The sequence below is a fragment of the Diaporthe batatas genome, assembly GCF_019321695.1.
Source record: "Diaporthe batatas strain CRI 302-4 chromosome Unknown Contig00016, whole genome shotgun sequence".
Lineage (NCBI taxonomy): Eukaryota > Fungi > Ascomycota > Sordariomycetes > Diaporthales > Diaporthaceae > Diaporthe > Diaporthe batatas.
This window is the reverse complement of record NW_025408563.1, coordinates 572,042-588,564: the sequence shown is the minus strand read 5'-3', so window position 1 is coordinate 588,564 and position 16,523 is coordinate 572,042. Positions and strand designations below refer to the sequence as shown.

The 16,523-nt window shown below is 53.2% G+C and overlaps 3 protein-coding genes across 3 annotated transcripts; 1 reads left to right on the top strand and 2 right to left on the bottom strand.

Annotated features, from left to right (window-relative positions):
• Positions 1–791: 791 nt before the first annotated feature.
• KVR01_011619 (uncharacterized protein) lies at positions 792–8,163 on the top strand (the record flags this gene model as incomplete). Its single annotated transcript, XM_044784222.1, has 6 exons — positions 792–1,324; positions 1,721–1,797; positions 1,864–1,934; positions 2,046–6,821; positions 6,886–7,212; positions 7,282–8,163. The coding sequence occupies 6 exons, from the start codon at positions 792–794 to the stop codon at positions 8,161–8,163; spliced, it is 6,666 nt and encodes a 2,221-aa protein (XP_044639328.1).
• Positions 8,164–11,073: 2,910 nt separating this feature from the next.
• On the bottom strand, positions 11,074–12,636 carry KVR01_011745 (uncharacterized protein; the record flags this gene model as incomplete). The annotated part of the gene is made up of 2 exons (XM_044784021.1): positions 11,074–11,671; positions 12,209–12,636. 2 exons carry the CDS (start codon positions 12,634–12,636, stop codon positions 11,074–11,076), a joined length of 1,026 nt encoding a protein of 341 aa, XP_044639454.1.
• A 718-nt stretch (positions 12,637–13,354) lies between these two features.
• On the bottom strand, positions 13,355–14,854 carry KVR01_011559 (uncharacterized protein; the record flags this gene model as incomplete). The annotated part of the gene is made up of 1 exon (XM_044784052.1): positions 13,355–14,854. One exon carries the CDS (start codon positions 14,852–14,854, stop codon positions 13,355–13,357), a length of 1,500 nt encoding a protein of 499 aa, XP_044639268.1.
• Between the last annotated feature and the right edge of the window lie 1,669 nt (positions 14,855–16,523).

Below are 16,523 nucleotides of genomic sequence, written 5' to 3'. Positions count from 1 at the left end.
TCCCCGTCTTAGCACAGCCCTGGCGTTCCAGCTTGGGCCGCGCCCGGCCCGTGCTTCAACATTACCTAACATCAATCGAAACCCTTGGCATTTTGTTTGGATGATGGCTCGACTGTTTGCGCGTCAGACCAGGACAAGATGAAAGGTGACAATCATAGTGTCATGCAAACGTTATCGCTGCCCCATACTGTTTGGATAATCCGTCCGGGAACTCAAGGATCGATGCATGGACGCCACAATGTTCGATACACACAGATGCCCGGCTCCTCGATTCAAAGGTGCGCTTCGACTTCCAGGCTAGTACTAGCTTATGGCCCCTAATATAGCGCGTACTCTAGAACATTAGGAAACATAGGAAGAAGAACATGAGAAACGGGATTTGAGGCCGTGTATTGGCGGGAACGTTGTCAGTGGCAGTGAGTGGCGAGAACCATGGACGGAGTGGATCCCAATTTGATACTCTCCCGATCTCCTTAGGTCAAACCCTCTGTCTTACAATCTCCTGCCAAGCCTCGATAGGTTGACCGCTGTACACGGGTAATTCACAGGCCCAGCGGAATCAACTTCTACTCATCGATTGTACGCACATATCTCGCATCTGCAGACTGTCATTCCCCAGCACTTTATCTCAATCTCCGAACTTGCCATTCCTCGCTATTTTCTTCTCTCATACATCTGGACAATGCTGGTTCTGCGTCGACTAATATAGTAATTCAGAGCTCATCATGGCGTCCGCTGTTGGCAACTCTTGTTCGACGACGGACTCATCTCCTACCACCGACAGTCCGATCATGGTCACTCCACCATCCGACTTCTACGGTTCAGGGGACTATCCCTTTGATGGGCACCCTTGGCAGCAACAATCCGCAAATGGGCATGCACGTGGGCACACCACCGGCCTGAACGGCACACATCCCCAGCCAACACCCCCACAAAAACAGGCCCCCATTGCCATCGTGGGCATGGCCTGTCGACTGCCTGGAAATGTATCAAGTCCTGCAGAGTTCTGGGAGTTGTGCTCCCGCGCCAGAACGGGCTTCGGGCCCATTCCCAAGGACCGCTTCAGCCATGATGCCTACTACCACCCCAATGCAGGGAAATTGGGCTCATACCATGCCAAGGGCGGCAACTTTCTCACACATGTCGACCTCAAGTCGATGGATGCCCCCTTCTTTGGGCTGACAGAGAAGGAGGCCATTTCAATGGACCCCCAACAGCGACTGCTTCTCGAATGCACGTTCGAAGCCCTAGAGAATGGCGGCATCCCGAAGCACTCCATCGTCGGCCAGGATGTTGGCGTGTTCGTTGGCGGCAGCCTGGCTGAGTACGAGCACCAGTTGGCACGAGATATTGACTCCATGCCTATGCACCAAGCCACCGGTTGCGCTCAAGCGATGCAGTCTAATAGGATCTCACATTTCTTCGACCTGCGTGGGCCGAGTTTCACTGCCGACACAGCATGCTCAGCCAGTCTTGTCGCACTGCATCTCGCATGCCAGAGTATGCGTGCGGGCGAGTCCAAGCATGCCATTGTTGGGAGCTGTCACCTCAACATGCTACCCGAGTTCTGGTCATCTTTCTCTTCGAGTCGTCTGCTCTCCGATTCAGGGCGATCCATCGCGTTTGATGGCCGTGGTACTGGATTTGGTCGAGGTGAAGGCTGCGGTGTGATCGTCTTGAAACCCCTGGACGAGGCTCTGAGGAATAACGATGTCATCAGGGCTGTTATTCATGGCTCGGGTGTCAACCAGGATGGCAAGACACCAGGAATCACCATGCCCAACGGCACGGCGCAAGGTAAGAAACCAGGACCTGACCTTATGGTGTCAGCTGTCAAGTCAAGTGCTAACTCAGGAATGCTAGAGCGTCTCATCAACAAGGTTTACAGAGATGCCGGCATCTCGCCGGGTGACTGTGGTTTCGTTGAGTGCCATGTAAGTGCTTCTCCAAAACATGGTGCCGGGACTACCATCCCGATATTGTGGAACTACCCATCTAGGGACTACCAGATCCTATAGAACCAAAGAAGATGCTGACCATAATAGGGCACTGGTACGAAGGTTGGTGACCCAATTGAGGCTACCGCCATCCACAATGCACTTGGCCAGGGCAGGACAGCTCGTGACCCACTCTACATAGGGTCCGTCAAGTCCAATATCGGCCATTTGGAGGCCGCATCGGGCATAGCCGCCGTAATCAAGGCCGTTATGATGCTTGAAAGAGGTTTCCTGCTCCCCAACCACGACTTCAAGGAACCAAATGAAAAGATTCCGTGGAAGGAGTGGAACCTGAAAGTCCTCAAGCGCCAGCAGCCATGGCCAAAGTCGAAGAAATACATCAGCGTAAACAACTTCGGCTTTGGTGGAACCAATGCACACGTTGTCTTGGGCAAGGCGCCGTCCATCCACAAGCCTCAGCCTCCCAAGCCAAACCAGGAACCACCGCAACAAGAGACACAATCCATGTTACGCCTATTTACAACCACGCGGACACCAAAAACGGATGTAGTCCAACCAGTCAACCCAAGCAACACCAAGTTGTTCGTTATGTCAGCCAGTGACAAGGCGTCACTTCTATCAGTCATGAAGAGAATGGTGGTGTACTTGGAGCAAAGACCAGAAATCTTCCAAAAAGACCTCATGGAGAATTTTGCGTACACTCTTGGTCAGCGACGCTCATTACTCCAATGGAGAGCTGCTATTGCTACAGACAGCTCATTCGACCTGATCGAAAGCATCAACAGCGACAAGGTCATTCCCTGCAAACAGTCCGCCGAGAAACCCAGACTAGGATTCATTTTCACTGGCCAGGGTGCCCAATGGCACGCAATGGGCCGTGAGCTCTATCATCAATACCCCGTCTACGCGACAGCCATCAATCGCGCCAACGAGTGCCTCCGCCAGCTCCGATCGGACTGGTCCCTTAGCCATGAGCTTCTGGAGAGAGATGCAAAGAACACAAAGGTCGGGGAGGCCCACATCAGTCAGCCTTCATGCACCGCGGTGCAACTTGCCCTTGTCGACTTGCTGCGCTCCTGGAACATTGAGCCGGTTGCCGTGGTCGGACACTCAAGCGGTGAAATTGGAGCTGCCTACGCGGCCGGTCTTCTCTCCTTCGAGTCGGCCATGGCCGTGGCCTACCACCGGGGTCGTCTAGTGCCTGTAATGAAAAAGAGGCACTCCGGCCTGAATGGAGCCATGACTGCAGTGGGAGGCTCTCCTGCCGCTATTCAGCCCCTCATCGATGACCTCGCCGGTAACGTCGACGTCGAGGGCAAAGTCTCCGTAGCATGCTACAACAGTCCGTCGAGTCTAACAATCTCGGGTGACTCCACGGCCCTCACTGCATTTGAAGACGAGCTCAAGTCACAGTACCCCGACATGTTCTGTCGACGACTGCAGGTAGACACTGCATACCACTGTCACCACATGGATACGATAGCCGACGAATATCGAGATTCCATTGTCAGGAAGATGGAACAGGGCTCCCAGGATAACAGCAACGAGCCAGCACAGTTCTTCTCTTCACTACACGGCCACAGAGTTGACGGCCTGGAATGCGCTCACGCCGAGTACTGGGTTCACAACCTGACAAACCCGGTTCGGTTCTCCGAGGCACTGGACCACATGATCAAGGAGGCGGATTTGGACATGCTGGTCGAGCTGGGGCCGCATTCTGCTTTGCAGGGACCGATCAAGCAGATTCTCAAGGCTGCAGCCACAACTACCAACGGGGACAGTGGGAATTGTTCAAGCCGTGATTTCTCCAAGCTGCCCTACAGCTCGGCGCTATCAAGAGGGAAGAATGCAGTCCAGACGGCCTTAGACCTGGCCGGTAGTCTATTCATGCGCGGCGTCTTTGTCAACATGGAGGCCATCAACTTCCCGAGCCACGACCACTTTGGCGGTAACGGCAAGCTGCCATCTTTGCTTACGGATCTTCCAATCTATCCCTTCAACCACCAGCACAAGTTTTGGCACGAGCCACGGATCGCGGAAGCACACAGGCACCGTGGCTCCTCGCCTCGGAACGACCTCATTGGGCTCGAGGCAATCTACTCCAATGATTTGGAGCCTACCTGGAGGAACGTCGTCCGGTTGGACGACCTCCCCTGGCTCCGTCACCACAACATCCAGTCGGTGACAATCTTTCCCATCTCGGGCTATGCGGCCATGGCTCTGGAGGCTCTGTCCAAATGGTGTCAGAAGAAAGATGTTCGTGATCAAGTAACCGAGTTTGAACTCAAGAACCTCGAGGTCCTCAAGCCCCTCGTTTTCTCTGGTGGTGATTCCGATGTGGAAATGACAATCACGCTGAGGCCTTCCGACCCTCGCGACCCTGAGGCCTGGATTGAGTTCCAGGTATGCTCTTGGGTGCAGAATTCTGGATGGACAAAACACTGCGTCGGCTTGGCTGCTGCACAACTTGAGGCGTCTCGGGAGAAGAGCACAAGTGACCCGAGCTCATCTTTGAGACGCGAGATCGATGCAGACCTCTCAAATGGCGACACTCAGATTGCGCTCCAGGGCGAGTCAATGTATGCCCAACTTTCAGACCTTGGCGTCTCTTACGGTCCGGCATTCCAGGGTATCAACAGCTCCAACGCGTCGATGCGATGCTCCACAGCCAGTATTACAGCCATCGATGTTACACATGACATGCCAAGCGAGCACTCTTCTTGCGAGATAATCCAGCCAAACATACTTGAAGCCATTATACAGTCGTACTGGCCAGTTGCTCTTGCGAACGGAGCAGGTCGTGGTAACGATGCAACTGTCTACCTGCCCTCGTCAATTGGCGGATTAAAGATTTTAAGTGAGGCAGTGGCAGTCGCTAGGGGCCCATCTACAACAATGAAATCATGCTGCAAAGCAGACTTCCCTGCACTGAGCAAGGGAGAGCAGCCTCGAGCAACCAAGGCATCCATTGTGGCATCACTGGCTCTTAGCCATGATGACGGCGGGACCTCGAGCTTCGGATGCTTCATTCAGATCGATGATCTTAAAGTTTCTCCTGTCTCTGGTGGAGTGGCGCAGGAAGACAGCAACGCTATTCCGGCTCCTCGGGAGCTCTGCTACAAAATTGAGTGGGAGACGGTGGAGAACAAGTGTTCCAACATCTCGTCTTTGACCAAGCTCGAGCCGGAAGTTGTCATCGTCAAAGGAACTTCAACCTACCAGCGAGGCCTGGCTCAAATACTGGCTGGAGCTTTGCACGAAGCAACGTCGTCCCACGCCCAAACCGGTGCTCTGGGCGAGGTTGACTGCGCGGGAAAGATCGTCATCGTCCTTGATGAGATCGACAAACCATTCCTCACAACGCCAACAGAGGATCAGTTCCAGCAGCTGAAGAGTGCCTTACTCGGTGACTCTGACACAAAGCCGCCCCATGGTGTCCTTTGGGTGACTAACGGAGCCAGCCAGCCGGACTCTGGGATGGTGACCGGCCTGAGCAGAACTATTCGCTCCGAGACACTGCTACCATTCGCAACACTAGACCTTGACAGCAGCGACGAACCACAAGCCATGAGATCAATCCTCTCAGTGCTTGGTTACGTCTTCGCAGCCGCAGAAGATTGCACTTCGGACAGCCAGGACATTCGTGAGCTGGAATTTGTGACTCGTAATGGCACAGTTCTCACCCCTCGGATCAAGAACGACGAGGACATGAACAGCTACGTTCAGCAAAAGCTGGACCCCACCATACCGGAGCTCCAGTGCTTCGGCAGGGAAGACCGGTACCTAAAGCTCAATTATGACGCCTTGTCAAAGACCTCTGCGACATGCCTATATTTTGAAGAAGACAATGATCACACTCTGCCACTCCTACCGGGGGAGATCGAGTTTGAAGTCAAGGCCATCGGTACGAATTCCTCAGATCTGAGCCGCGATCTAAGCTCCAGCGATGTCCACCTTGGAGCCGAAGCAGCAGGAATCGTCACTCGCGTGGGTGCCAGCTCAACCACCTTCAAGCCGGGCCAACGCGTCGCCGCCCTGGCACTCCCTGTTCCTGGAAGCCAACACGGCGGAATGTACAGGACACTTGCCCGCTCATCAACTGCCTCCGTGATTCATATACCGGAGACTTTGTCTTTCGAGCAAGCTGCTGCTATGCCACTGGCGTACTGTACTGCTTACCACGCTGTGGTGAATCAGGCTCGGGTGACGGAAGGTCAGAGCGTGCTTGTGCAATATGATGACTCTTCTGATTGCATATCTGTGGGTCATGCTGCCATTGCTCTTTCGCAATTGCTGCTCGGCTCCACAGGCAAGATTTACCTAGCTGTTGAGTCCGAGGAACAGATGAAGGCTGTGAGCAGCGATTTCGGGATCGCACAGGGCCGCATCTTTCTCTCCCCTCGCAGGGGTAATCTTTCCGCAATGGTGCAATGTTGTGGAGGTCAGGAGCGTTCTAAGGGCGTCGACGCGGTCATATCGGTGAGAGGCTCCTCAAGCAGTTCAGGGAGTAACACGCAAGTCGCTCAAGACTTGTGGTCCTGCGTGGCTCCCTTCGGCTGCATGGTCGATGTTCGTGCGGGCAGGACGACGGAGGGAGTCAACGCTTTCAGTCCAGTGAACAACTCCCGTTCGAATACCTCGTATATCAGCCTTGACATTTTCGAGCTGGCTGCCGAGAGACCCGACGTCCTCAACAACGTGATCGCCAAGGTCGGAGGCTTGGTTGGCAACGGAAAGCTGCGTTCTCTCCCTATGGTCAAGACCATGCCATTATCTGAAATCGAAGAGATTTTCAGACGGGTTCACACTGGACAGCAACCGGAAAAGACCGTGGTCACGGTGGACGCTAACTGCAAGATTCTGGTACGTCCCCTCCTTGGTCCTTTAGCTACCTAGGTATGTTTAACCCTGCTAATCAAAACTCCAGGCAACACAACGCACAAATCCGTTGAAGTCTCACATTCAACCCGATGCAACCTATGTCCTTATTGGAGGTACTGGAGGTCTGGGCCGCAGCATGACTCGATGGATGGTAGCAAACGGGGCCAGGAACATCGTTCTGGTTTCTCGAAGTGCTTCTGCTTCCGGAAAGGTCAAGGATCTTATGAACGAGCTGAGAGAAACGGCAGGCGCCAATGTGCTCCTGCGACGCTGTGACATAGCGGAGAAGGCCAGCGTCGAGGCTCTGTTCCGAACTGGCATGAGTGATCTGCCCCCAGTAAGAGGTGTTATCCACGGCTCTATGGTACTCAAGGTAAGCCATTCCAATCTGGTTCCTATCGTTGACACGGCGCGAGACCACGACTGACAGTCAAATCTACAGGATGTCCTTTTCGAAAAGATGGAATTCGCCGACTATATGTCAGTCATCGAGTCCAAGGTGCAGGGTGCATGGAACCTCCATCATGCCACCGCCGGCAAGTCATTGGACTTCTTCGTCGCCATCTCATCAACAGCCGGCATCGTCGGCAACCGTGGCCAAGCAGCTTACGCCGCAGCGAACACGTTCCTAGATAGCTTCATCCAGTACCGCGTATCACAAGGGCTGCCTGCGGTCTCCTTGGACCTGACAGCTGTCGCAGACGCGGGATACTTGGCTGAAGCAGGGGATGGTGAAAGCGACGGGGCCGACAGGGCAGCCGAGGTCGCCAGAAACCTTGGCGCAGAAAGCACCATGTACGAAGCCGAGGTCCTCGCCCTGCTGAGCGCAGCCATCGAAGGGCGCACCTCAGCCTGCAACCACCAAGTCGTGACAGGCGTGCGAATCCCACCAGATAGGACCAAGCTACCGTTCTGGACCGCAGACTCCAAGTTTAAGCACCTCCGCGAGGAGGCCGAGTCGTTGATCAAGCAGAAGGAGGAGGAAGAGGGTCGGAGCTCGGCCGCGAACGGCGCCGCGTCGCTCTCCTTCAACGCGATGCTCAAGGCGGCACAGAGCACGGTAGAGGCAGAGGACGTCATCTGCAGGGGGCTGGTGCACAAGATCGCGGCGCTGCTGATGCTGGAGGAGGCTGACCTCGACGTCACGCGTAGCCTGTCGCATTATCCGCTTGACTCGCTCGTGGCCATCGAGATTCGTAACTTCCTAACGCGGGAGTTTGAGGCAAATCTGCAGGTGCTGGAGCTTCTCAGCAGCGGGAGTATACAGTTCCTTAGCAGGGCCGTCTGTTCCAAGAGTAAATTGTGCCAGGGGCTGGGGGCATGATGATGATTACCATGATCATTGAGAATTTGACGGAGCTTACGTGCACATGTGCTCAGGTGTCCGGAGTTGGTGGGACGCAGTTGTTGATATTAATGCATAGGTATTTGTTAGTTGAATTTTCAATCATCTTTTTTTGCGGCTGGAATCGCCTATCATACGATTCAATGAGCTATTTCGACATTTGTATAGCAAATTTAGGCTGATCGGGTGTGTTTGGTCTTGGCTTCATATCAACACACACAGGTGATGAGAACTCGATTTGATGACTGAAAGGTCCAGCAGAAGTGGAGTGATAACTGTTCCTCTCGAGTCTCACATCGATTCTGAGACAACACTGAAGATTTTATTGAACCTTCTATTTAGGTACAATCATGCTGTATTTTTGGCAGAATCGACGATAGGTATTACGAGTAGAGAGATGTTGGGTAGCAACTCATTGCAAAATACCCTAGCTTTGTTCAACAGGCAGTGACTCTGGTGGCTCGTAGTTAGGATTCCTATTCAGGCGCTCCGGATAGAGATGCTGTAGATGAAACTTGAAACCAGAGAAAAGTCCACCATCAGGTTCCGATGTTTGTGACGACATATCTGGGCTTAACCTGGCGGAAGTTCCAGGATGCCAGCCGGGGAACTGTGGATGGGCCTGATCAAAATATGGTCGTAGAAGGTCTCCGAATTCCTGCTTCAGTTGCAAACGCTGCTCCATGTTGAGAGGAGCACCAATCTCTAAGATCCAGTCAATGACCTTTTGAAGATTCTCTGCTTGATGGGGAAACCATACGGAAACCAATGTTCGCAGATCCAAACGTCGGTTGAGCTGATCAAGGGTCTCTCGGATGTGCTCTGGTACCTGTAGCAAGAGTCTGTGCCGACTTTTCTGGGGCTGATCACTTAGTGATAATGGCCCCAATTCAGGTCTTCCTGGCTTTGTTCCATTCCGGGTGTTCGGCCATCCACATATCAGGCAGCTTAGCTCTGCCCATTCGAGCAACTTTCCTGGGTCCAACGCCGTGCGTGTTTCGCTTCCTTCCGCCCCTTGTCTTGGTGCGTAGGTATTTGAACGGAAGGATGCCTTGTAATAGAGGGCCCTTGATTGAACCAAGTTTCCAGCCAAGGAAATTTCCGAATTCGAAACTTTGAGCGACTTCCGGCTGACTGCTATGGAAAATTCTGGGCTAGACCCATGGTAGAGCATAAAGGCAATGATTCGCAGACCTGGTGGCTCTCGGATCCCCAAAAAGCTCCAGATACATGCTGTGCTCAGGAAAGTGTGGAACGGAGGGTACCCTGCAAACATCTGAAGATCCGGAGTGCCACCACGATCGAAAAGTGTCCCGAGTGTTTGAAACAAGCGTTCTATGCCATCTTCAATTCCTGTCAACTGTTCCAACCCCGAGTCCCGAACATGGAAATTTGATAGACAAATTCTGATACAACGCTCGATGATGGCGGATGGCAGATCCTGTTCGTGAAGTATGTACTCCTGCAGACCCATCCCGGCCGCAAGTAAAACCACCAGTTCTGAGGCATTGCACCGTATATAGTCGTTAAAAGCAGGAAAGAGACGCATGGAAGCAGTGTGCATTCGCAAATCGCAAATTACTCTGCGGACTCGGCACAGGAAGTCGCAAAAGCGCAAGGAGTCCGTGTTTGTGCGGAGGTCAAGATAAAGAAGCATCATTGTAACCAGATCCGCTTTAAACGATGGTGATGGAATGTCTGTTACTTCTATACCTGCCATGAGGAGATATAGAGGATCGTGAATCTTGCCCTCCGTGTTCAGGCCCAATCCTTTATTGAGGAAGTGTAACCTCCTGTCTGGGTACTGGCTTCTGGATTTTGGAACGAAATAGAATTCAGGAAGATTGACGTTGCTCAGGAACCCGAGATATGTTTGCAAGTACGCATCCCAGGAGTTAAAATTCGGGAGGATAAGATCTCGCCTCTCTAAGAAGTATTCGCTTTCCAAGAACTCAACAATGGAACGATGATTGAATCGAACCCACTCTCCCACCATGTCGTTGATTTGGACACTCCGTGGTCGGTTCCCAGTATAGGATTGACGTAATTCAAGGAATCCCTTGCACACACCGTATACTCTCCGCCTTGCCTTTCTTAGGCGAGTCATGGTCTCGGAGGTAGACATCAGGCTGGCGCGAGTGGGCTGCATTAACATAGCAAACTCCTTGTTGGCCACGTAGTCCTCCACAAAGGAGAACTGCATCAAATGGCAAAACTTGACGTGCTTATTGGTGAACAAGGCGAAAGACAACATCGCTAAGGCCAGCTTCAGGTTTGAGCGAGGGATCGAGTCCAGGAGATTCTGAAACATCGGTTCCAACTCGGTTGGAAGAGAATCGGTTATGTTGATCAAGTCTTGCATATTATCTCCATTGATAACGCCCTCTTCAAGATGGCGAAGGACAATAGAAAGCCAGAGAAAAACACCATCTGACTTTTCCACGACGTCATCCTGCAGCAAGTGGGCTTGTCGCTTCCGAGCCGACTCGGTGGTCTCGCTGCCAAGGCCATCAATATTTAATTGCTGGAATCGGTCCCTGACTACCTTTTGCATATCGGAACGGGTAAGCTGATGGAGGTTGAATCGAGGACAGTCCTGGAAGGCCTCTCGGAACACAGCCCAGTCGCGGCTCGAGACGCAGAGCTTGACATTCCGGGCGTTTGTGACCCAATCAAAAAGTTGACGAATCAGATCTGAGTGGTTTCCGTCGAACTCGTCGAGGCCATCGATAAAGAAGGCGAACTTGCGGTTTTTCAAGTTAAGATTTGTTGACGTGATAAGGTTGAATCCTTGTTGGCATTCGTGATGCCCGATGTGGATTTTGTCGTTGAACATAGACTCTTCCCATTGTGCGGGAAACACCACTGGGATCAGATCCGATGCCTCTGCTAACACGGCGTGCAACAAGCCACGAACCAGCCCCCTGATGCTCTTCTGGAGTGTCGAGCCGGGTCGCCAGAAAAAGAATCCCCAATTGAGAGATTCTCGTCGCCTGCCCAAGTCCTTAGATGATTCATGGTCCTGTTGTGTTTGTAGAGGTATTTCATGAGCGTGGATTTGCCCGATCCCGGTTTCCCGGAGATGTGAAAGATTCCGTGGTCGTGTTCCAGCCAGGCGATGAAGTCATCACGAGCCTTTTTCATCACTCGCCATAACTCATCGGGGACGTCCTTGGAGCGAGAAGGCGAGAACGGCCCTGGCTGACGTGCCGGAATAGGTGGTGATGGACTGGGTGACTGAGATATTTGGCTCGCCGAAAAGGTGGACATCTGATCGGCGGAAGTCACGTGCTCAAAGTCGATATAGCTCGCGATCGATGAGCACTCGTCATCTTCATGGCTGACTGAGTCGCCTGTATCGTCCATCGACACATTCTTTCCGGTGCTGCCACAATCATGCCCAATGCTCAGTGTGGCCGAGTGTGCCTGAGGAGACCCGATCCATCCATCATCTTGAGACGAGCCCCTGGACCGCGCAGTCCCTGGACTATCGTTGTCCGTAGGTGAGGTGCGGTGTCGACCCCTTGACTCCTGCCAGGCACCAGCATCTCTTCCGACTTGATCGTGATCTTCGCTGCTGGACGAGTCTGTCGTGGCGAATGAATCTTGGCTACTTGTAAAAGAACTCCCTGTTACCCCGACAGCATCGCTGTCGAATATCCAGTCAAACGTGCTTTCGTGTGCTTCTTCGACGTCTTCGAACCGTTCATTCATGAGCTCGAAGCGTAGAGATTCAAGAACGCGGACCTGCCGAACTCGTAGTACCGCCGTATCGGTTAGGGAGAGCAGAGAGTGAATCTGCTTCAGCGCATCAGAGGTGATAGATGAGTTTTTGTCTATGAGCCGAAGATGTTCCACATTCCTGTTCAAAGAGTTTAACTCGCTCTGACTTGCTTTGCCGAAGGTGATGAGCGTATCGAGCCGAGAAAGGGTCTCTGACCTTTGCTTCTGGTCAGGAGGGAGGTTTCACAAAGGATAGCCCGGTAGGCATTCAAATATGATCGGAATTTCTATTTTCACTTACCTCATCAGGCTGGTTAGTTGCAAGTGTAGGTGCGACCGGCAACTGTCCAACCTGAGCGCTAACTCATCTTTCTGATCCCCTTTGCGCCACTCCCGAAAGGCGGCGCGCAGGCTCTCGCGTTTAGACCTTGGAGTTCGAGCTCGCAGACCGTGGACCAGCTCTAGGAGCTCGATGGCCACACCATCGCATTCAGCCGCCAGTTCCTGGATGGCAAGCTCCTCTCCGGCCGCAGCACCTGTGACCTTCTGCGCTCGCAGGCTCGCAGTCACCTGCTGAAAGCGCTGTGTGAGGGAAACTAGGCTTTCATTCGCAGCGGCCGCGCCACTACTTGAAGCTTGGATTTCTCTGGCCTTGGCGAGAAGCTTGAAGCCAAAGTCGAGGAACCCGACAATGTTACCGGCGAGGCCGATGGCACTGAATGGATCCATGGTGGATGACCAGGCTTCTAGACTAAGTTCAGTACTCAGCTACACGATTTATCCATAAAATCACGCTTTGAAACGGATGGACGTCAAGAGCCCTAGAGTTTGACTTCGGGAGATGAGGGAAAAGTCGAACCCCGCAACTGCAGCCTGATGAGCCACCTTTTGTGCGTCAGCATCAGCCGCCTCGTGCAACCTGCACATGTGGCCAAGCAATGGTGGTACATATGAAAAGAGACAGGATATTCCGAGTCAGATGTAAATAAATGGAAGGAAAATAGAACAGATCATAATTAGGCAGCAATCCCGTTTGTTCGATCATCCCTGGGTACCCTTTCTCCTCTTCACACCTCTCAAGGACGGCACGCGGATCTGTTTGTCGCGAAATGCCAGTGTGCTGTACATTAGTCGTTCCCAGGGAAAGTCAGATCAGCCTGCAGGCGCCCAACTTCTGTACCTAGGTAGGGTAGGACGAATTGCCACATTGCCATATACTGGCCAGTGGCAAGCTGAAAGCTGCACTGCCTAATCTCGTGGCGACTTTTTATTGGGCATCATTAAAGTGGCGTCGATAGATCGATTCACAGCACCGGTACTGATGATTGAGGTGACAAAACATTTGAAGCAGATGAGGATGCATTTCGAGATTTCTATCTACAACCCAATCCATCAAAACACTAGCATATATACAATTAGAAGGATATATCATGTTTGAAACACGAACCTAGAAACTTGGGCGTGCTGCGCTTGCCGTCAAGTTGCTAGACTTCTCGGGCGGGTACACCACCAACCGATCAATGTCAGCACCCTTGTAGTCGAAGCCGTTGTACAGTCCACCAATGGTGATGGTGTTGTTGCTTCCCTTCTCTAGGGTCAGCTGTAGAGGCGTCGACAGGATGACGCCCTTGTTCGTGTCCCTCTGGAACAGGGTCTGGAGGTTCTCCGTGTCCCCATTGACCACCACGCTGGCGATGCGACGGAGCTGCCACTTGCCGCCGATGCGGTCCGGGGTGCCGCCCGGCTGGTTCCCGAAGCCCATGTCGTCGGTGTTCTGGTAGTAGAAAGACACCCACTGCGGCTCCCCCGTGCCCTCGATCCCGCTGAAGGTTACCTTGGATTCATTGCCGTAGATGCCCGTGGCGATGAGGCCGCCGCTGGCGAAGGTGGCTTCCTGCAGGAACGCGTCGCCCGTCGTCTCGGCGTCGTGCGCGTAGTACGGCGTCCCCTCGACGGGGCTCCACTCGCCTGTCACAACGTCCAGGTCGTACACGTCGTTCCAGACCACCTCGAGCGACTTCTTCTCGTCGTCGATCTCGATCGGCAGCCATATGTACCGGCTCTCCCACAGCGAGTTGCTGTCCCACTGGTCGCCGAGGTACAGGTTGGTCACCTTCTTCGTGCCGTTGATGCGCAGGATGAAGCCGCTCTGGCTGTTGTAGGTGCGCGTGTCGGGAGGGGCCACGTTGAAGGGCTGGCTCCATGGGCCGGCGAGGTCGTCGGCGCGGAAGGCCACCACGTCGTTGGGCCGGTAGCCTGTCTTGTGGCTCATGAGTATGTAGTAGCTGTCGTCTGTCTGCACGATTCCTGGTGCCTCGAGGTCGAACTTGTTGAAGCGGTACACTACCTCATCGAGGTCCGTGATGGCGTCGTTGTAGGAGGTGATGTAGTCGTCCCGTCCCTCGACGGTGTCACCGTTCGAGTACAGCGCGTAGGATCGGCCGTCCTTGTAGTCGGTGAACAGTCCATAGTCCTGAGACCAGTTACCGAGGGGCTTGGTCGCCGAGACAAATTCGTAGGGTCCTGCAATGTTGTCGGACTGGGCCAGGCCCTGCAGCAGAAGGCCGTAGGTCGAGTTGTCCGCGTGCCACAACATGTGGTACTTATTAGTGACCTCGCTGTAGACTACCTTGGGCCGCTGGATGATCTTGTCGAGACCGAGGATGGGGTCACCTTCGATGGGAGCGAGAGCAAGACCATGGTGCGTCCATGTAGCCAGGTCGTCGGAGCTGTAGACGGACACACCACCACCCTCCACCTGGCCCTCGAGTTTATACTCTCCAAACCAGTAGAACTTCCCACTCGCCGGGTCGTGAACCACGTTACCCGCGTGCGCATTGGCAAGGTTGCCATCCGTGTCTCGCCATCGCCCGCCTGGCACAATGTAGCGTGCCGAAGAGGTGGCGGCCCACACGGCGGTGAGGCTCAGGAGCTGGAATGGCAACATGGCGGTACCGGATTAGCCTGGAGAGCGCAAGAGCTGGCTTCTCGGGCCACGGGAGGCGGCTAGGGCCCTCGAATCGTAACATCGGCCATTTATACATAAACAGGACCCCTGATGATCGCCAAGACACACCGTCGCGTGTATACGGCGCGCTTTACACCGAGCATATCCACTCCCCGCAGCACGCCATGAATTCACCCGGACAAGCCATTCCTCTGTCTGGGCATTTCCTTAGCATGATTAAATGCTCATAAGTTCACGTCTGCTAGCAGGGGCTTGTTGTCTTTTATGATGAATGAATCTGATCGTTCCTTGGTTATTTGGTTATGTGGCTTGGGACCCCGGGGCTTGAGCGGAGGCATGCTGCCGCGCCAAGAACGCAATACGCGCGGAGATCCGAACGTTCGGTGAGTCCTCACCTGGGCAACTAGACGTCCTACACACCTACTGGAGCAGGTATCACTCACCAGGTTATAGCAAACCGTATTTACCACCCGGAAAATTAGGAGAAAGCCTCCCGATATGATCTGGACCAGCGAATGAATTCTACGATGAGGCCAGGCCACGGAGAGACAGCTGAAATGCGGCGGTCTGCCCGGTGTTCCTGTGTAATACTTGTGATGTGGTTGGCGCTGCTGCTTTCGTGATTAGTTTATTAGCCGTACTGTATTGACAGCCTCATAGGTCCTAATTGGAATCTAGTCGGCAAGCCTTACGGTACCTTTTCTAACTACCGAATAGTAATTAGGTAGTTATACGTACTATAGCCTTTAGCTAAGGGGGCAGTACCGTGATACACTTGATAGACTTAATATGCTTTGCTTGGTGTATTTGACCTACTTGGCGTACGTGATTATTGAAAGTGCTCGGACAGTAAACCCTCGCCTTCTATAATCTCGTACTAGCAGCCTCCAGGTCTAGATTCATTACTACTCCGGTCTTCTCTCTGACAAGACATGATGTGACTGAGGGAAGAGCAGGAGGAAAAGAATTCTGGTGGAAGTCTTGAAGTCTACCAGAGGGGAGGTTCCGACGGCTAGAGGCTTACAAACAAGACCTGCCAATGGGACAACCATTTCATGACCAGGTTTGCTTCAATGCGTGGCAGTATACATTTCCGTACTCGCTAAGTACTCCTATTGTTATAGGAGCACTTGTGAAACCTTCAAATGTATAATTAGTGTTCAAAATTCATGTTGGCCTTGATACGGGCGTAATACGGTGTTCATAAACCGTGACCGCACCAAGCTAGCAACCTTGGAACATGTATATTGCTAAAATGTGCCCGTACTGGAGCAGCGTTTTAATAGTTCTAAACGGGAAGCGGCTCAATTCTGGGAGAGGCTCAAAATGGGAACGGTGCATGGAGCGTGAAGGAGCGCGAAGGAGTGCAGAGTGCAGGAAGAGTGCACAGCTTCGGCGTTCAATATGGCCTACTCAAAATCAAATTGGCTCACCTTTTTATACTATGTACACGTACAATTTTCAAGACACACCTCTTCCATTAAATCTCCTCCGTGAGATACTCCTCTTCGTCCTCTTCGCCCCCTTCTGGCTGGCTGGCGGGAGATAGGCGAGGGCGTGCCTTCCTCTCCTCTGGAGCAAGGCGCCGCTGGCTGGTGTGCACTCTTAAACTGCTGCACCCTTCCCGCGCCCTGTTCCTGCCCGACAA